The sequence below is a fragment of the Solanum lycopersicum genome, chromosome 6, assembly GCF_036512215.1.
Source record: "Solanum lycopersicum chromosome 6, SLM_r2.1".
In the NCBI taxonomy this organism is placed as follows: Eukaryota; Viridiplantae; Streptophyta; class Magnoliopsida; order Solanales; family Solanaceae; genus Solanum; species Solanum lycopersicum.
In genome coordinates this window covers 49,458,709-49,481,233 of record NC_090805.1, presented here as the reverse complement: position 1 = coordinate 49,481,233, position 22,525 = coordinate 49,458,709, and the positions used below count along the sequence as shown (strand labels likewise).

General features: G+C 31.7%; 1 protein-coding gene and 1 pseudogene across 2 annotated transcripts; both read left to right on the top strand.

Annotated features, from left to right (window-relative positions):
* The first annotated feature begins 783 nt into the window (after window positions 1-783).
* LOC112941760 (U1 spliceosomal RNA) lies at window positions 784-932 on the top strand (annotated as a pseudogene).
* Window positions 933-15,120: 14,188 nt separating this feature from the next.
* On the top strand, window positions 15,121-22,335 carry LOC101257270 (kinesin-like protein KIN-5D). 2 transcript variants are annotated; one of them, XM_019214402.3, is made up of 23 exons: window positions 15,121-15,333; window positions 15,590-15,829; window positions 15,924-16,053; window positions 16,316-16,471; window positions 16,553-17,029; window positions 17,315-17,412; window positions 17,500-17,656; window positions 17,736-17,805; window positions 17,915-17,991; window positions 18,083-18,136; window positions 18,223-18,303; window positions 18,392-18,503; window positions 18,904-18,990; window positions 19,079-19,254; window positions 19,579-19,740; window positions 19,817-19,924; window positions 20,039-20,197; window positions 20,288-20,371; window positions 20,753-20,958; window positions 21,083-21,184; window positions 21,274-21,383; window positions 21,469-21,620; window positions 21,743-22,335. In XM_019214402.3, exons 2-23 carry the CDS (start codon window positions 15,669-15,671, stop codon window positions 21,956-21,958), a joined length of 3,135 nt encoding a protein of 1,044 aa, XP_019069947.1. In that variant the 5' UTR covers window positions 15,121-15,333; window positions 15,590-15,668; the 3' UTR covers window positions 21,959-22,335. The 2 variants fall into 2 exon arrangements, with proteins under 2 accessions (XP_019069947.1, XP_010322385.1); XM_010324083.4 differs by having other exon boundaries at window positions 15,142-15,333; window positions 15,539-15,829.
* The last annotated feature ends 190 nt before the right edge of the window (window positions 22,336-22,525 follow it).

Sequence of the window (22,525 nt, the reverse complement as noted above, 5' to 3'; positions counted from 1 at the left end):
AGTTTGGTCCAACACTGGCAAATCGGTCATTATATTATAGCATATTACAATCGAACCACCCCTCTCGAAGCATGCAGGTTTTTCCTTAGTTCTGTCAGTTTCTGTCAGGCATCCGGAAGTTTTGTTTTATCGGAAGCAAGTTTCCAATCTGAGTGACAATGCGTCAAGAGCTTTGGAAATTATGTCTGTGTAAGCTCTTAATTATGGGTGTGAAGCGCGCCACATTCATGGCTAAGAGGTTACAAGCCTCCTTTTGATACTCGTTTAACTTGTCACTTGTCCAAAACCGAAGGTTATCTAGCATAATAGGTTTTCTTTTCTACCGATTGAGTCGAACTACACACAGCCTGATTCCGACGGTTTACGGATATGTAGGCGGATTCAATGTTGAAAACTCGATTGTATTCCAACATTCGCTCTCGAATTCTGTTCTCAAGCATTCCGATACCTTCATAATCCGGTATCAAAGTGGCTTTTGATTTTTTCAAAATCATGCGGTAAATCAAGCTTATCGAACTACAAGTGGTCTGAATTCTCATATAACCCGAGATATGTAGGAAACCCGTTTGCAAGGGTTCGGCCATAACTCCTAAACCATTGCAAGGTAGTTTATTAAATATTAATTATTTAATTTGTCGATATATATCATTGAATACATGATATATATCTTGTATCACTAATAGATAATCTTCAATAATAAAAATTAAATGAAACAAAAACAATATTGAAAGGAGAAGCCGAAGCCATATATAAAAAAAAAAGAGGGTGGTGCAATATTGATCCATACTTACTTGGACGTGGTTAATGGATGATCTATAAGGCTCATGACCTAGGTTAGTAACTTTCGTTGTACTTTGGAGAGGTATCTGTCTAAGTGGCAGAATCTATGTCATAATTTATGAAAGAGGGGCCTGCACTTGCGCGGTACTGCCTAATTCTCAAGTCCAATGTTTTCCTGGCCCAGCTCATTACTTAGTTAGGCTTCTAGATTGTTACTGGGATTTGACCCAATTCTCACTGGTGTAAATTTGGTCTTAACACTAGGAAATCGGTAATTATAGCATATTACAATAAAAATCATTACATTAATATAACTGTAATGACGTTTTGGTAAACTTACAAAATACTATTTCAAAATATAGTTCATCTTTAGGAGTTTGCTCAAAGATTAAAAGCTTCTATATACAATTTCTCTTGACTTGTTTCTATGTTTACTTTTCTATATATTAAATCCCCTTCCGTCATATTATTTATGATAATGTATCTTATATACATGATATATTGTATATAATACTATAATGTCGTGATGCTATGTATGATTGTTTTCGAGCAATGCATGTGCAATATATGGAGCTTCATATGAAGGTCCTTAATTAAATCCAAAGCATATATATTGGCATATTGCTCATGCGATTGACGTGTGTACAAAGAGTTATGAGTTGACAGGTAGCAAGATTGAAATCATGGCTAATTCAGTGTTATCACTTATATTATGTATACGTATATGATTGAGTGTCCTATGAAAGCATAATTATACTTTTTGCACTCACACCTCTTGTATATTAAGTTAACAATCACACTAATAAATAAAGAACAAGTGTAAGTGGGTAGACTTGTATTTTTGTTGAGAAACATGAAATTTATAAAAACTATGGAAAAGAGAAAATGGTGTTAAACTATTTGAAAGTGAATAAAAATATCCCTAATCAATAATTTGGTCTAAAAGTACCTCTATTATCGATCAATGGATCAAAATATGAAAATATTGTATATGTCTTTTCTTTTTAGTTACATTTTATACCTATATGTGGTTTTCCTTGGACACTATACGAGTAATGTTATTACCATAACATGTTGGGTGGCTGGCCCTATATATATATGATGATTAATTGCGTGCACTAAGTAATAATTACGTAGTGAGACAAACATTTACCTATAATTATGACATTAAGAACTTGCTTTGTAAGCTCCATTATTTTCCAGCAATTTCATTTCATCGCACAGACTTTATTCTTTTTTCTCATTGATCTATTCCCTTTTTGCTTCTTTACTTTTGGACTACTTCTTCTCTTCATCATAACCACCGCAAGAGTTCCTTTTCCTTCGAAGCATAAAGTGATACATATAGAATATGATATGAGTGGTTATTATATGGTAACAGGTATGTACACACCAACAAGGATCGTGGTAGAGTGATAAATACTCTTTCATTCTTAATCAGAAGTCTCGAGTTTGAATTCTTCTGAGTACAAAGTCACAACCACACCGACTTTTGAAGAACTAATACTTCTGTGAAAGTAAAATTATTGGATGATCCAATTACGTAATTGAATATGGCTTATACTTTGTGAAAGGTGGAAATTAAGTGGTACTTGCTATCTTGTGGGATAAGAATGACGCAATTTTCTGTTTTTAAAAATAATTGTAGTAGATAAAAAGTATATATGCATCAATGACGACTTCCTTTTCTTTTATGGCAAAAGAAATTAAAGCTCACACAAAAGAAAATTAGAGTTTTAAACCTTTTGAATTCCTAAAAAGGTAATATACGTAAGTGGCCATACTTCCTACTTTTACGAATTTATTTATTTTTGAAGAAGACCCTCTATCATGTCTTATACGATTTTATTCATTATTCTAAAATTCGTTTGACGAGAGATGATACTAATATTGTTTACGAAACTTTTTTATACACAAAATACGGTGTAATTAATTTTGTTAACATAGTAAGACTAAAATTTCCTCTTTGTCCTCCTTTTATTCTTTTTATTTTTGTCGACCTTTCTAGTTTAGATAGTACCGTCCTCATCAATGATAATTATAGCGTGAATAATAACTACTCATTTATCATTAACCCAAAATTATAACTTTTGATGCAGATCTCTATTTGACAAGAGATAGATGACATTGGAAAAAAAGATCATAAATAAATAATGAATTAAAAACACAGGCTTAAAATAAAAGACAAATACTCCACTACTTTAATTTCCTTGATCAAATTAAAATCCTAACACAAAAATGACATTCTTGTATTAATTATTAAATAGTACTACATTACCATGATATTAAGTTCCATATGTAGAACAAAATATATATATATATATATATATATATATATATATATATATATATATAGAAGATGGATAAAAGGAAAAATCCTTGAAAATTACTAGTACTAATTAACCAACCACATCAACCTTGACGGTGCACGATAATAGTCGCCGGAAAATGGATGCAAAAGCAGCGCACGATATCTCTTTAGCCCTTCTAAGCCCTTTATTACATTTTCTTCTCCGGCCACCACCACTTAAATTACGGCTTATTTTCTTTCTTCCCCGGCCGTAACATCTCGTTATTGTTGCCTTGTCGTTAACGCACTCTTCTTCTCTTGAAAAAGTGTAGCTTCTTAAGTATAATTGCCTGCATGAAATACTATCCACCACTTTTGGTTTTGAATAAATATTATTACTATTACTCTTCATTCTTGAACTTATAAATTCCACGTCCGATTCCGGCCATTTATACAGGTTTATGTATGTAGCTCTTACCGGTAATGATCTCGCACCGACAACGTCGTTAACGCAACTTGATATACAGGCGGAGGTCATGATGATTCTTGATTTCCCGGCGAGTGTGTGGAGACAAAGAGGATTAGGTTTTAAGACAAGTTTTTGTTTATGTGGAAGAGAAATATAATAAGGTGTGGATTGTACATATATATATAGTATAAAATTATTATTAGCGGTAGGAAAAAATGATTTGTCCAACCTGTTTAAGTTTAAGACGGTTAATTTTGTTAGTTAATTCATCTCTAAAAGTTTGGAGGATACGTAGTCCAAATGATCCACGTATCTTATAAAAATATACATATTTTATAATATACTACTTTTGTTTAATATGTTATATGAAAACCGTGATAAATTAAAAGATTACGTATTATTAGGTAACTAAATTAATTATTAAAAAAAGAACTAAAGTTTAATAGAAGTTGATGTTTGTGATGTGCTCGGTGGGTTAGGTTAATGACTCATTATTTAGCATATTATGACGCAATTTATTTGTGTTCGAGTGATATTTGACACGTTTATTTATTAACTCAATATAATTTAGTAAAGCTAAAGTTAGTTCTACATGTTTGTCTCCCATTTAACTTTCTTCATTATATGGAAATTAGTATGAAAATTTATATAGAAAAATAAGGTTCGTGTAAATTTTTATACTAATCCCCAAAAAAATCCCTATATAATTGATCACAGTGTTATATATATATATATATATATATATATATATATATATATATATAAATTTGTATAGATGTAGAAATGTTACTACTTATATTTTATTATATAGGAATTTATTTGAAATCATAATTAAGATATGGATTCTGAGTGATTCAATTATTATTCCTCATGGGGTTTTATCATTTGGTTTGGTGGGGTAACTAAAGGGGTGTAGGTGGTGAAAATATGCAATGATTTGGCATCATTTGAAGGAGTATTGTTAGACATCTGTACAGTATTTTCAATGAAAATAACTTAAATTGGTCTCTTTTATAAATGATTTTTTAAAAAATTAGATAGAAATAAGGGAAAGCTACATAAACATTAGCAATAAGCAAAAAAGAAGAAGATAGAACCATAAATAAATTTAACTATAAGTGAGTAAAGAAAAAATATTTTGAATATGGTATTTTTCCTATAAATGAGGCACCTATTATATATATAGTATTGTTGGTGTAATATACCACAAATAATAAATTACATTTGAAGTAAAAAAAGACAAAATTGAAATAACAAATTTTTAGGCTGTACGGATATATCGTTCTCTTTAAGGAGATTCAAATCCACTGTGGCATAATCTACACCAATCCAACAATATCACTCTTGACTTGTCCCTTCCAAGATACAACAGTCCAACAACGTCTTATGACTCAAACTATTCAGATTTGTTGAAGAGTTCAAATTTTCACAAAAAAACATCTTCCTTTAACATATAATACTCTCTTTTGTATATATAGTAAATATAGTTGAAAACTTAGTATATTTTCTTTTGTCTCAACTCTCTCTTTCACTACACTAAACTCAATATGAACTTCTCATCTTTTCTTACATTATTTCACTTCTACTTGGGATCCTTCACAAAGGAAGAAACACCACTATTTATAGGTGAAGAAGTCTTTTATATAATCAATGGGTAGAATGAGGGGTAATAATTATGTGTGTTAAATAAATGTGATGGATGTTACATTAGTTACAAAAAAACTATGGTCATATGAGTTATAAGAAACTAATGACCACAAGAGTTACGAAAACTAATGGCTATATAAGTTACAAGAACAAATAGTCATCTTATACCACATTTATACCCGCTAATTTATGCACTTAATATTTTATTTTAAAAAATAAAATACATAATACACCAACATATATATATATGTGTGTGTAGTATATCAGTATATATATATATATATGCTAAACATAAACTATAGTATATAGTATATAGTATATTAATACACATAAATGCATAATGTAGTATATCGTATGTTATATTCATGTCTCGTAAGTGTGAAAGGTTATACATTCAAAAGGAAAAGTTGTGGAGGAGGAATACGAGGATGATGTGGATAATCATTAAAATAAAAAATACTACAAAATAAATTTAGTAAATGAGATATTATTGCTTTATTTTATTATTAAAATTTATTTTATTCGTCATATGGATTAGAAAAATCCTAAAATATATACCGAAACAAAGAACAGATTGAAATTTTTGGGGAAACTAGATGCGGAAGAGAGAAGGATTCTTGGGATTTTTGTGGAATTTGGGCGCTAATTATGCTAATGTGATAATAACATTTTCTCTATATTTAAATTAGGATAGATATTTTAGAAATATATTTTTTTTACAATCTAATTTTAAAGTAAAAAATTCAAATTCAAAATATTTATATTTATGTAATTTTAAAAGGTAATGGTAAATTGGTAACTTTTAACATCACCACTTTAAAAGGTTGTAGCCATGTAATTTCTCCTAAAAACTAAGCTAGCGTCTGATCTTAAATTTCTAAAAAAAAGTTGAGTTATTTTTATTTAAAATTTCAACATGCGCTTGATCATAAATTTTGAAAGAAATATTTGATTTTCTAAAAAAATATGATGTATATCCATAAATTTTAAAAATTATTAAAATGTTCGTATCTTTATATTATCAATATATTATATAATGAAATGTTTCGTGAAAAATCGTGACAAGAACATCATTAATATGAATTTGAAAAAAGAGGAAGAAACCAAAGAAAGATACTATTTATTTGTATATGAGAAGCTATTGTTACTACTTGTAATTGGAAGTGATATCGAGAGAGCAAATTTGAATAAAAATTGTATAAAGTATGTATATAATGATATAAATTTTATACAACAAACTAGGAATAAAATTTAATACAAAACTATAAATAATGGGTGCTTTTATAAAACATAAAAGTTAAGAGTGATTTTAAAAAATTATCAAATACTAAAATTTTGCTCATTTTTATTTTCTTTTAAAACTTGAAAACTTGAAATAGCTGCCGAATATATTTGCCAAATGATAATAAATTATTCGGCCAAACATTAATTTCTAAATATATTTATGATCAAACGGACTCTAAGTAGTCTAGAAACACGAGTGTTGTCCAAATTAGCCTTTTATCTTATTTTTCCTTTGTAGCCAAATATGTGTTCTATATTCGAATAAATCAATTGGCGACCACTATATAAATGGCACTGGGTTAATTGTTATTTCGTCGAATCAATTTATATAATACATATTAAATTTCAAAATTCAAATATATTTGTTGATTTTTCTTTTAAAAATATTATAATTGACTCACAAAATCGATTCTATTTATATAATTCGACCATACTCTATTGTCTAGTCCTTCACACCTAGAATTCCACGTGAATTTAAAGATAAAATTCTGATCCACAAATTGCGGATTTGGAGTTTGGATATGGCTGTGACTTGATAACAAATCAGCATGTGCTTTCTGGTAGTGCATAGAGCTAAAGTATAAAGTTATCTACAACAAATAAATATCAAATATACGAAGAAAGGATAATCTAATAGACGTGCAACTTTCAACCTAAAATATAATACTACATTCTTGCAACAATTTCACAGTTAAATGATTAGAATTCATTTAAGGGAAATGTTTTCGAATTTAACAAATAAATTATTTTACAATCACGTTATCATGACTTGAATTCAAAATCTCTAACTGAATATGCTTTGACGAATCATATTTCTTTCACCTACAGTCCACAGCTCTCCTTATAAGTTTGCTTCATATAAAAAAACGAATTGAAATCTTTATCAAAATCTTGCATCAGTGAATGCATGGGCTTTCTTATGGAAAAGAAATAGGAGAAGTAAAGCGTACGATTGAGTATGCCCTAAGTAATACTATATATCAACTTCATAGAAAAATAAACCATATATAATCGAGGACCAATTTATGAGAAGGTTTAATCTTTAATTTGCAAAGTTATACTATCTTGTCGGACTCTTTCACTTTGTTGTTATTACGATTTTATCTATCAAGATTGAGCGTTGAGTATAGAGAAAATTATGTGGGAAGTGTCACCTTCAAATGGGCTTTACAACATATGATTCAGAATTTAATTAGGACATTAATGTGGACTCTGAATGGTATCTTCTAGCATAATCAGAGTAATACGACTAATTAATTAAAGAACATTTTTCACATATAACAAACATAAAAATCATATTCATATGTTATAGTTATAGTTTGCATAATTCCTCTTCATAGCAAATTTAATGTTTGCTATGAAACTTTTGATTTGTATAATTCGCTAGATACATCCAATTTCATGTAAATTGTGCAGTTTTGTATAAAGTCATGTTTTGCATTGTAATTTGTATAATAAAAAATTGTATTTGTATAATTATAAGTGTATAAGAATAAAATATATATATATTTATATTTATATACACATTTTTCTCTTGATTTATATAAACATACATACAATTTTATACCAAAATATATAAAATAACTAAGTATACATCAAATCAAATAAAAAAATAAAATATTTATGATAAATTACAAATAAAATAAATTATAATTATAAAATCTAATTTAAATTAATAATTTACTATTTTATACCATTTTCTCAATTAAAATAAAATGAATGTGAGGAATCACATTACTCTTGTCACCTTGAGCACCACAGTCTACATATTAACCCCACTTTTGTCTTGCATTTCCGGTTAATCTTTTATGGTCTATTAATTGTTCAATCTCGTGTTCCTCGTGATTGTTTTTATCATCATATTGAATATTGAATATTGATATTGATCGATTTAAAATTTAAATCTTATAATTAGATTGATTTTAATTTGATTTATCCGTTTGAGTCCTCTTTATTATTTATTTTTGCCCTTTTTTCAAGACACAAGTACATACTTGAATGGAAGTTATTTGTCATAATTTATAATTAAAGGTGAAGATTTAAAATAACAAACAAAATTTTCTTTTAATTTTTAATTATAACACATGGCTTCAATCTAAGTGTGTACTTGGATAAATGAAGAGAACAAATAATGGAGAGGAAATTCATCCATCACGTACCAACTAATTTATAGGTTTCAACTTTATTATTTATATTTATATTTATTTAGTGGTATTTAAATAAATATAGACGATATTTACCGAAATTGTGAATACCCTATACATACTTACACTTGTTTACTGAGTTAATATATTATGTAGTTACTCAACTTTGAATAATTCACTTACAAAATTACTTAACTTTGAGTTGTTGACTTCGAAAGTCACTCAAAGTAACTTTGTTTTATAACTCATAAGTCACTCAACTATTAATAATTCACTTAAAAAGTCACCCAACTAATTTAATTTAATTTTTACATTAAATTTTGTAAAATACAATTTTCAAAATTATTTTCTTAGAAAAATTAATAAGATGCTTATTTTAATTATTTTGTTGAAATATAATTTTGTTGCGTATTTTTTTGTTACTTCTTGTCAATTCCAACCATTTTTTAACATAATTAATTCCCGTTATAAGATTGCAAAAAACGGAAAAGGTTTTTTCTTTGGGGTTAATTACTACTGTACGTTTTCTAAAAAAAAATTAATTGAATAATTCCGATTAATAAATAATTAAAATAGATATCTTATTATTTTTTGAAAAAATAGTATAAAAAATAAATTTTAATAAACTTTATGAAAAAATTATTTAAATTATTTGGGTATCTTTCTAAGTGTAATATCAATAGTTAAGTAATTTTCTAAGTGAATTAGTAGTTGAATGTTGACACCCAATTTTGACCCACATTGGTGTAAATTAATTATCGAGCTTCGAGAATTTTTAAAATTATTTAAGTTAATTAGTTTTATAAATCTTGCAAAAATTTAAAAAAAAGAAAAAAAAAAGAAAAAAAGAGAAGAAGATTTTAAAAATATATATACATGTATATATGTATATGTATATATATATATATACATATATATATATATGTATGTATATATATGTATATAAATTAAAAAATATACATAATGTATGAATTTTATGTTACTTCGAATACGCTTTGACATAATTTTCGATAATATATATATATATATTTTACATAATTATGTATATAAGTAGTATATCTTACGATTATTCCACGATCATCAAGATATACACTTGAATGTTTTATTAAACTAGCCTTAGTTTAAATTATAATTATACATTTGAATCACTTTTATGATTTTTATAATTATTATATATAAAGAAGCTCGTTAATTAATTGATACGAATTCATTTTTATTTTGGGGTTGGGCCAACTGGATATTCATTAAACCAACCCATCCTTAACTTAATTTGTTTTAGTTTGGGCCATTCACACAATCCTCAGCAGCCCCAGGCCCACTCCCTTCTACTCTACTTTCAGATTAAAGGCCCAATTCCTTTAAAACCCACCCACAAATTTACCCCAGGCCCAATTCTTAATCCCTCAGCCCATTAAATCTTAAAACCCAATCCGCCCAAACTCTTTTGACCCGCTTCGCCTACCCGACCCGCTTCCACTTTCTTCTTCCCCAAACGCTGCAAACAAAAACAGAACCCAGAAAAAAACGCAGAAAAACAGCAGCCCCACCCGCGTTTCTCACGCGACCTCTCTCCCTCACGCGTCCCTCTCTCCTCTCCTCTCTCCTCGCCAGTACGCCTCGCAGCAGACCTGCTTTCGGCGGTGGCAGACCCGTATTCGGCTGTAGCAGACCTGCGTCTTCGTCCTTGAGGCGATCTCAAGGACGATTGGAGCCATCCCTTCCCCTTTTTCCGTTTCCAAAAGGGCGAATTTTTCAAGAAAGATGGTGCACCATTAATGGGAGGGATTCAAATTTTGAATTCAGATGGGCCTAGTCACGTTCCCGCCTTTCCCTCTTCCGAAAACCCTATATAAACCCCTTTCGTCCTCAAGAAAAGGGGTTAGAACTTTGGCGATTCTGAGGTTAGAGATTTTATCGAGAATTTCAGAGAGGGAGAACTTTTGGGTTTCAGAATTTTAGAAGTTGAAAAGGGTTAGCGATTTTGGTTGAGGAAATTTTCGAAAAAAAGACTCTGCTTCTTCGGTCTTTTGTTAGAAAAGGGGGTTGGAAATTTCAGTTTGAAATTCTTGGGTTTTCTGCTGTTTCTGAGAAAATTAAAGGATTTTTCATCGAAGATTTGTTACGATTTTGAGAGAGCATCCTGTTTCCCATTTCCGTTGGTCTTAAAAAATTCTCAGACGACGCTGAATCTCGCCTGGCCTGCATTTTCTCTTCCTGTTTTGCTTCCTTCGTCTGAAGTCGAGCTCCATTCGTGTTCGTGTGGTGGAAGTCGTCGTTCATCTCGCTCGTCGTCCCTGTTTCGCTGCCCAAAAAGAGGCTCAAAACATCTTTTCGAGTCCTAGATTGTTTCAAAATTGGAATGCAGTTCGAAACATGGCAATGTGTATCGCTGGAGATTACAGTTGCAGATGTTGAGAAGCTGTATACCATCCAGATACACCGTTTATACCATGATATACAGGTCAAAATGTGAACATGAGGCCTAATCCGAAATCTGGGTCGATGGCAGTGAAAATACGCTGCTGAAAATGAATTTTCAACTATCGAAAGTCGAAAAACAGGCTGATATACATCCTGTATACACTGATATACAGAAACGTTATACCTTAAATAGGTGTAAAAATATGAATTGGCAGCAGGCGTGCAAAAATTCGAACTCCATGAAGATCGAAGGAGCTCGAGGAAGGAATATCAGAAGATTTTTATTTTTATTTTTAAGTTGTATTTCTTTTGGGCATAAGCCCTTGTCATTTTTACTTTCCTTGTATTTATTCTTGTATGTTTAGACTAGGACAGGTACGAAAGAAAGAAATGGGTTAAAAAACCCAAAAACAGGTGGGTCCAAGTTTCGGTCAAGGCGAACAGAACCCGAAAACTTGGACCCAAATCCCCCTCTCTCTATCTCTCTTTGCTATTTGTTGACGTTTTGTTTTAAATGTCGTTAGTTTAGGATTAGAAACTCCAAACCCCATCGAACGCCTTTTGGTTTATCAAACTCAAAACTAAAAATTGAAACTTTAAAGCGATAGACGTTTCAAATTCACGAGTTTGCTTAGAATTAAAAGTTTAAAGAGTTAACTTTAAATGGAATTTTGAAGCAATAATGTTTTATTAAGTTTGATTAAGATTTGAGAAATCTAACTTTTAAAATTCGCTAGCCTTTAAAAAATAGTCAAATAAGTTAATCGCCGGAAAACCGTATTAACGGAGTATCTTAGGTGCCTTAAACACCTTCCTAAGATACTAATAGGAATCCCGAACCCTTGAAATGTTTCAAAACAATTTTTCTGTTTAAGTTGTTTAGAAACGAAGTTTTCTTGATTTTTCTTAAAAATTAAGTGGCGACTCCTAAAAGTCTAAAAACAAACTCTTTTCGAAAATATCCTTTTTTCGATAAAACATTGAATGACTTTTTAAATGAAATATCAACAATTGAATGACTTTGAGTTATAAAACAAAATCAAATAACTTTTTAATAAATAATTCAAAATTGAGTACATTTCTAAGTGGACTTTTTAAAACGGACAATCTGAGATATCAATCCTTTGTTTGCAATATAAATGAACATTAGAATTCATATAGGATCTAGTAACGGCTATTACACTTTTGATAAGCAGCTATACAGCTCCCTTACGAAGTTATTCGAGTTAATCGTGATTCAGAAATTTTATTAATTGTGTTTAAAAATAATAGTATATTATTGTCAAAATAAAATAAAATAAAAAATTTGTGCTATTCACAGTTTGAACCTAAAACTCGAATCATTTAAATGGACATTCATTATTACTATGTCAAAGACATAACTTTTACTAAGTAAGTCAAATTTTAGATATATATTCTTTTCCGACGAAGAGTGTCCAGTTGGAAACCCTGGTGTCGCTATAGCTACGCCACTAATTCAAGTAGTCTCATACTTTTAAAGTAACTACGTACATATAATATCTTTCTAAGACATAATTAAATAATCGTTACAACATAACATATTTAGTATAATTTTTTGTTTTTATCTTTATAAGATAGAAAAATGTTTATCGCAGACCTTCAACTTAATTAAAACATAATTTGAAAAAATTATGACGATAAAAAATTGTGGTAAAAATATTGAACTAAGGTACTCAAAGAAATCCTCATTTCGAAATCTTTATTAGAATATTTTGATAAGGTAAACTCAGCGCTCTAATCTAGTTAATAAATTTAAGAGGGCAACCTTCTTTAATTCAAACATCATTTTCTTACTTTGAGTATTTTATTTTATTTAATAGAATTGCAGAATTAATTATTCATAGATTAACCTTAATAGAAATATCAGACGGCATTATACATGTCAATTGTCATAAGAAATACTTCTTTTGTTTCCAGAGAATTTTAGACTTGATCAATTTTCTTATTTTGATTATAACATCACCAAAATTGAAACTTATGTCATCTGATAATAATAGTTTTTTGGACCAATTTACACACAGAATACATTTTTATTTTTATTTTTATTTTTAATCAAGTACCTATAAAAGTGGAATGTCACCTGATTATTTAATTTTGGGCAATATTAAAATTTGATATTGATATTTCATAATTCTGAGTTATTTTAATTACATATGCTCCTTGATATTCAAATTCATAATAAAAGGTACAGGTAATTTCTCTTATCCTTATTTTATTTTTCCGAACAAAACACAAATTTTTATTTTTAGCAAAACACATCATTTGAATTTTGAATCAACATCGATCCTCGAGTAGAATAGAATATTACTGCAAATCTATACGTAAACGACAAAATGAAATACGAAAAATTCATAAACTAGTATTATTGGGTATTACTAAACTAGATGACTACTATGTTCTCACCAGTCTAATATAATTATAGAATTTTTGAAAGGAAAATCGTATATAAAGTAGCAAATTATTAATTTAAATTAAATGTTATAATTATAGTTTGATTTAGTTGTTTTGATAAGCAAAATATTTCATTCTTCTTCGCCTTTTTCGCTTTTATACAAACACAAATGTATAAAATGTGTTTGTATTTGTATGAAGCGAGAGAAAATTGTATATATACATATATTTTCGTTCTCCTCTCTCTCCTATCCCAGAACTCGCTCGTCACTCTCCCAGATCTTGCTCGCTCACTCCCCTATCTCACTTTATGCAAAACACAAATGTATAAAATATTTTTTGTGTTTGTATAAAGCGAAAGAAAATTATATACATACGTATATTTTCGTTCCCCTCTCCCAGATTTCGCTCGCCAATCTCCTAGATCTCGCTCGCTCACTCACCGAGAGAAAATTGTATTTACAAATACAAATGCATATATTTTCGTCATACACTTATGATTATACAATTGATTTTTTATATATGTATATCAAAATAGATTATACAGTTGCTTAGCGAAATTATACAACTACTTTTATATATATATATATATATATATATATATATATATTATGAAATATATATATTTATGTTTGCTATGAATCGCAATTATACAAACTATACAAATATAATTTTTATATTTGCTATTTGTGAAAATTACTCATTTTTTTAATATAAAGTTAAGCCTAGAAAATAATTCAAAATCCTACCAGCATTATCCGTTCCACTAGTAATGCTCAAATTTACTAGTACTAAGAAATTGACATTCTCTCTTATAGGTGAAAATTTACCCACATTAAATATTTATATATTAAATAAAAACATATATGATACGACATGTCTTTGCATACAAATGTTATCACTAAACTGTAATTAGACATATTCTTATATTATTTTATCACTAATTAGCTATGGTATGATTCGATAAAATCAAGTGTGATCGTTTTGTAAATTTTTTTTTTTTGAAATTTAAAAGATAAAGTAATATATAATTTGTATATCTTTGCAATTGTTGTTAATCATTAAATTGGTCGCACTATATCGTCTTCATCCTCAAACCATCCATTAATTTGGTAAAGTGGAGTATTAGTACTTGCTAATTAACACATAGATTGATAAACACCATCATGATTCATGCCATATTTTCTCCTCCATCTTTGTCAAATTTATTTTATACATTGTTTAATCATTTTTCGTTTTTTGGTTGAATTTCTAGTTTTTTATTGCCTCTCAATTTAGAATTATCCAAAAGTAAGCTTTGCATTAATTTTTTAGTTAAGCATTTAATTATTCTTTATTTATGATCATTTAGAAACATCAGGATTATTAAATATATAATAATGAACTCTTTATTACTTTTCAACAGAGATGCCTGATGAGTAAGACTTTCGAGATTTAAAGTTCATAGTTTTCGAAATTCTAAACAAAACAATTTAAAGCAATTTTGCAAAGAAGTACAAATTGAAGTAGTTGTATATGCTTACTCTATGGCAAGTTTGGTAATAATTAGCAAAAGAATGCCCTATCTTATATGAAGGTTCTTCAATTATTTTTAAATTTTTTTCTTTTTTAGTTTTTATGTTACAACGGTCAAAAATCAATTTGAAATGGGCTGTAACAGCCACAAAATGTGTGCTTTATCTCACCTCACGCGCATATTACATTACATACAGCTCCTCCTCTCCCCTCTCTCAATCCCTTCTATTTTTATTATAACCCGAAATTAGATAATAATTCACCAAATTTATCAGTCTCTATCTTTTCATATCACTAAATTCTCTCTCCAAAATCTTCTCTCTAAAATATCGCCCTTCTTCTTCTTTACATTGCAGGCGATTTGATCGTCGGTAAGTCTACGCCATTTCCTCTTTATTAGTTTTTTGTATCGTAAATACGAATGCATACGAATCAATCGAAGGATTTCATTTTGTTATTTGAATGATTCTTTAGTATTGATTAGTCGTTTTCAATTTGACGGTGAATTTGCGTTTGTATTTTTCTCGACAATTTGATGTGAAGATTTACATTGTACATTTCATCAAATTGTTTCAGCGCATTCGGGTTGGAAGCTTCTGTTTTGCTATATCAAGTTTTTGTTCTCAGATTTGGAATCGAGTAGAATTGAATCGGAGAATAGGCAGCAACGACTGTGAGATTGAAGTATAAGGAGATCATTCTGGAAATGGAGCCATCGCAGAGAAGAGGCCATGTTTCGCGGTCACCATCACAGACGCCGCGGTCTAGTGAAAAGGTGGTTAGAGATCTGCGATTGGCGGAAGGGAATATGAGTGGGAGGCATGACAAAGATAAAGGCGTCAATGTGCAGGTTATTGTGCGTTGCAGGTTAGTAGAATTAGTGCATTTTGGAGCTGTAGTGTAGGTTTAACTTACTGAATTGAATTGATTGTATTTGATGGAATTGTTGTAAATTATGCAGGCCATTGAGTGACGATGAGATGAGATCGAATACACCAGCAGTGATTTCCTGCAATGAGGGAAGAAGAGAAATTTCAGCTATGCAAAACATAGCTAATAAGCAGATTGACAAAACATTTGTCTTTGATAAGGTCTGAATTTCTCTTATCCTTATTGATACTGTTGGTTCGATAATAAGAATATAGTGGATAGTTAAAAGAAGTAATTTGATGTAGTAACTCGGACACATTACATGTTTAGAGCAGAATGGATACAAGTATTTTAACTACTCACTCCAACTAGTTTGGAGGTTGGGGGTATTTGCTTGCTATATTGATTGAAACTGAATGCCCATAAAGGTTGTGAATCAGACATCAGCTGCACACTAACATTCTGCTGGATAATGCTGTCCAGGTCTATGGTCCTACGTCCAAACAAAAGGACTTGTATGATTCGGCAATCTGCCCTATTGTATTTGAAGTTCTAGAGGGCTATAACTGCACCGTTTTCGCTTATGGGCAGACAGGAACCGGGAAAACTTATACAATGGAGGGAGGGGGAAGAAAGAAGGTTGGTGATTCGCTGTTAGAGATGAAATTGTTAATGCTAATTTCTTCTTTATAATAATACATTATAGTTCACCCCATTCAGAATGGGGAATTTCCGAGTGATGCAGGTGTTATCCCACGAGCTATTAAGCAAATCTTTGACATATTGGAAGCTCAAAGTGCTGAATATAGCGTGAAAGTAACATTTTTGGAGCTGTATAATGAGGAAATATCTGATCTTTTAGCTCCAGAGGAATGTTCAAAGTTTACAGATGACAAATCCAAGAAACCATTAGCTCTGATGGAAGATGGTAAAGGTGGAGTTTTTGTTAGAGGCCTGGAAGAGGAGTTAGTAAGCTCTGCAAATGAAATCTATAATATCTTGGAGAAAGGTTCCGCTAAAAGGCGTACAGCTGAAACTCTGCTCAACAAACAGAGCAGTCGTTCTCATTCTATATTCTCTATCACAATTCACATCAAGGAATATACTCCAGAAGGGGAAGAAATGATCAAATGTGGTAAACTGAATCTTGTGGACCTTGCGGGTTCTGAAAACATTTCACGTTCTGGTGCAAGAGAGGTGAGACATTAAAATTCTGTAATTTGTTAGCCATTGCATTAAGCAACTTTATTAGTAAGAAAAAGAAAAAAAGATAAAAAGAGAACCAAACCAATGAGTGTGCAAGAGTTGCTTAGCAATGCCATAAATTTTCCTTTTTCATACCAACTTAAGAGACTTCTCAAGTTCTTTTGCCCACTTTGATTGTGTTTTTTCTGTCACATTATATTAAGCTGTAATAGATGATTGTGTTTTCTCTATTCACATTATATTAAGCTGTACTAGATGATAGATTTTCTTTTCCAGGGAAGAGCAAGGGAAGCTGGGGAAATCAACAAGAGTTTGCTTACACTTGGTCGTGTTATAAATGCTTTAGTCGAGCACTCTGGTCATATCCCATATAGGTGCTTAAATATCCATATTTATATAAGACAATATTATATATGTATGAAGGTTTTTACATACCATGAGAACATTTGTTGGTTTGTCAGGGAGAGCAAAATAACAAGGTTGTTGAGGGATTCATTGGGAGGGAAAACAAAGACATGCATTATTGCGACAATATCACCCTCCATTCACTCCATGGAAGAGACACTCAGCACTTTGGATTACGCTCATCGTGCCAAAAACATAAAAAATAAGCCAGAGGTCAGTTTTCTGGTCAATCAAGCAATCTTAAAAGAATTTTAGTCCAAATGTGGTTAACTTTTTCTTTTGCTTTATGTAGATTAACCAGAAGATGATGAAATCTGCATTGATGAAGGACTTGTATTCTGAAATTGAAAGGCTGAAGCAAGGTTTTGTACTGCTTTCTTCTTCTCTTTCTGCATGAAACTCTATCTTGGATGGTAGTTCTTTAAATTATAAATGTTTTGATTACATAAATTTCCATTTTAATGGCAACAGAGGTGTACGCTGCAAGAGAGAAGAATGGTATCTACATACCAAGAGATAGATATCTCCAAGAGGAAGCAGAGAAAAAGGTTAGGCCCTGCTCACTGATCCATTGATTGGTTGGATTATCATGTAATCTTTTCTTATATGTGGTCAATATGTTTTTTTCTTCTCTCTTAGGCAATGTCTGAAAAGATAGAACGGATGGAACTTGATTCAGAATCAAAAGACAAGGTATGCTACTGATTTAATTACTCAGCTAGAATCTAATTAATCATCCAGAACTCGTACCTCATTACATTTTTGCCTACTGCAAACAGCAACATATGGAGCTTCAGGAACTATACAATTCTCAGCAGTTGTTGACCACTGAATTGAGTGTCAAACTTGACAAGACAGAGGTATATGGAGTTTGGACCCCTCCTAATTTCAGTAGCTATCTTTTGTTGATCATCTCATGGAGATTAATTATAATTTTGTGTCTTCCAGAAAAAGCTTCAGGAAACTCAGCATACTTTGGCTGATCTCGAAGAGAAACATAGGCTGGCAATTACAACAATTAGAGAAAAGGAATTTCTAATAACGAACCTTCTAAAGTCTGGTAAGCCACATTCTCTGTGCATGGTCAAGGCAGACTCTTTTGACTAATCATTTGCAATTGCTTTCTGCTGAAATTGCATGTTTTTCCTATGGAGTGGGTGGATAAAGCAAGGTTCAAGGCAGACTCTTTTGATTTTTCATTTGCAATTTGGGAGGGATTTACTTTTTAGTGGAGTGGGTGGATAAAGCAAGGTTCAAGTGTTTCTTGCAAACAATATTAGGGGTGGGGTGCAAGGTTTTAGTGATGCTTATAAATAATTTTGGGGGTAGGGATCATATTTCTCTTAAAGGAATTACCAAATATATTGGCGGAGACAGCGTGAGAGTCTATGGGTTCTTTGGAGTCGTTTTACCTTTTGTAATAGTTGTATGAGATATTTAATCGGTATGTATTCCACCAGAAAAATCACTGGTTGAGCAGGCCTTTGAACTTCGAGCTGAGCTGGAACATGCTGCATCAGATGTCTCGAACTTGTTTTCAAAGATTGGTAGGTCAACGACCTGAAATCCGTAATGATTTTCTTTTTTCAAAATAAAGGCTCTTGCACCCGCTATACTGATTATGGTTGATTTCAGAGCGCAAGGACAAAATAGAACATGGAAACAAAGTTCTCATCCAAAAGTTCCAATCCCAATTAACTCAACAACTTGAAGTTCTGCATAAGAGTGTTGCTTCCTCAGCCACACAACAAGAGCAACAACTCAAACACATGGAGGAAGACATGCAGTCCTTTGTGTCTACCAAGATTGAGGTATACTTGACTTTGCAAACCTGTTAAAGAAGACACTCTACAATGTTTCTGGGAAAAGACTACTTCTATATATGCTCCTACATAATTTATTGCCTTCATGATGTCATGTGCGCAAAGATTTAGGCATCCTATCCTTGACTTGTTAAATTTAGCAATTGACCCTTTGCAATAGCCTGGACAATGATGTGTTAAATTTAGCAATTGACCCTTCTAGAGAAATTTCAGAAGCGCTTCTGTATAACACATTCAAAACTATGTACTTTTAAGAGTCTTGCACTAATGTTGATCAGTAAATCAGTACGGGTTTTTTGGTGTACTTTTCAGGCTATGGAGGAGCTTCGAGGTCTCCTAGACAATTTGAAAATCAGGTTTGGTTCTGGTATCAAAACTTTAGATGGTTTGGCCGGGGAGCTCAATGGCAATGCTCACTCAACTTTTGACCGTTTAAACACTGAAGTTTCTAACCATTCATCTGCTCTCCGAGAGGTATGCTTTCTTTTATAATTCTCTGAGAAATCCCAGGTATTTTCTGCTTATCTCTATTTTTTGTTTTGAAATGTAGTTTTTTGAGGAGATCGCCTTAGAGGCCAATACCTTGGTTAATGATCTTCAAAAGAGTCTTCACAGCCAGGAAGAGAAACTAATTGCATTTGCAGCACAACAACGTGAGGTATCAGTAGTTTCTATTTGTGAGCTCTTCCCCCTTCTCCCCTCAGTTGCCCTCTGTATATCCCTCTTTTTTCCTTCCCAAACGTGTGTGATAATGTTAGGATGCTTTTTATAGGCTCACTGCAGGACAATCACAACATCAAGGTCATTTTCTCAAATTACTGGCAACTTCTTTAAGACTTTGGATACACATGTCTCCCAATTGGGCGATATAGTTGAAGATGCACTGACTGTCAGTGACCAGAAGTTTTCTGAACTTGAAAAGAAGTTTGAGGTAATGATGTTAGCCATGAGCATCTCTCTCATTTCATGAAGGTCAATATGCTTGTTAGCCCCATTTTATATGGATATTCACATTTTACAGGAATGTGCTGCCAATGAGGAGAGGCAAATCTTGCAGAAAGTGGCAGAACTTCTTGAAGGATCAAATGCTAGGAAGAAAAAATTGGTATGGTCATTTATTAGTCATATAAATGCATCATAATTTGCTTCACCAGTTGAAGAAAGGCACTCAGTTGCGGCTAAAATTTCCATGATTTCTAAAACTAGGCAAAAGCATAGTAACTTCATTGATTGATGAATATGGCAAAAATACATGCATTTTCTTATATAGTCAAGCTTAGCTTTGAAGACAACAATGATATAAATAAATGTGTGGCCTTCCTTTACCTTGCCTAGTTTATGTTTGAACTTTTTTTCTAGCGCTAGTACTCCTTTTATAATTGACAAGAAAAATGTATTGTGGATCTAGGAGGACAATCATTGACGTTTACTTTTTCTACTTTAGGCTGTGAAAGCTTAATTGGATCTTTTACTTGGTTTTCTCTAGGTTCAAACTGCAATCAATGACCTCCGAGAAAGTGCTTACGACCGAACCAGCAAACTAAAACAAGAGATGTCAACCATGCAAGATTCAACTAATTCAGTCAAAGACGAATGGACCAATTATATGGGAAAGGCTGAATGCCATTATCTTGAGGATACTGCTTCTGTGGAAAAGGGAAAGAAAGAGATGGAGAAGGTGCTACAGAATTGGTATGTCCTCCTAGCATATCTCATATCACTTCTTCTGAAGAGAACTTGTGTGTTCTTTTCGTATGTGAGTTTTCTTGGCCTCTCTGCTTTAAGCAGACTGCTTACTTGGATATGTACTACGCAGTCTGCAAAAGGCAAAATTGGGTGCTGAACAATGGACGAATGCTCAACGCTCTTTGATCAGTCTAGAGGAAAGAAATGTTGCGTTTATGGATAAAATTGTTAGGTTGGTTGATGCACTTGTTATTCAAGGATTTTCTCTCATATTTCCAATATTTTACTTGTTATTTACTGTGAGCTTCTACATCTTTTTAGTGAAGGAATGAATGCCAATGAAGAACTGCGTGCACAGTTTTCGTCTGGTGTGTCATCTACTCTTGAAGACACTGATGTTGCCAGCAAAAGCCTTCTCTGTTCCATTGACAGTACGTTATCAAGTTTTTTACACATGTATTAATGACTTTTGCTGGCTGCTTGGTATCATCCAGTTAACTAAATTAAATTCTGCAGATTCTTTACAACTTGACCGTGATGCTTGTGGGAATCTTGATTCCATGATTGTTCCTTCTTGTGGAGAGCTGAGAGAATTGAAGAGTGGACACCACCACAAGGTTGTTGAGATTACAGATCACGCAGGACAATGTCTTTCACAAGAGTACATGGTAAGGACATCGCGTCATATGATAGAAAATCTGTATTTCTTCTGTTTAAATGACATTATTCATGTACTTGCGATGTTATATTAATGTACTTTTTTTTTCCAAATTTTTGTCACTTGTAATAGGTCGACGAACCATCTTGCTCTACACCGAAAAAGAGAGCTTTCAGTATACCAAGTGCTGGTTACATTGAAGAGCTCAAAACTCCTTCTTTCGAGGAGTTGTTGAAATCATTTTGGGATGGAAAATCACAGAAGCAAGCAAATGGAGATGTAAAACATATTGCAGATGACGCTCATTCACTGAGAGATTCAAGACTTCCTCTCACTACTATTAATTAGTACTATAGAAATTAGACACTAGGATTATGGAAGAAAAGCATGTACATAAGAATTTACCTACATGGACGAGTGAGGGATAGCTTAGTGGTAAGTGCCCTCCACCTCCAATTATAATTGGGGGTTCGAGTCATCAAGGGAGCAAAGTGGAAGAAGCCATTGTTAGGCTTCTGAGTAGGGGGAGTTTGAATGTGGGTTACCATATCCAAGAAAGAAGAATGGAAAAAAAGGAAAGAAAATCTCCATGTAATTGATGTTAGTGTATCCTATTTTTTAAATTATTTGTAGTGATTGGGAAGAGTTTCATTTGTTTGACCTCTTGTAGGAAACAAAATTGGGAGATTCATGAGAATATAGTAAATGAGTGGCTTTGAGGTGTCTCTTTTGATGCGATAAGAGTTTCTAATCTTCTTACCTGGTAAGTTTCATATATCCTGAAATAGTTTCTAATTCCAATTTAGGAATTGGCTTGGAAGGGATTCTGGTCCATTTGGAAAACAAGAGGTTTGGACTTTTTTAATGCCAAATGATATCTGCACACATAAAGTCACTAAAATGCACACCACTTAA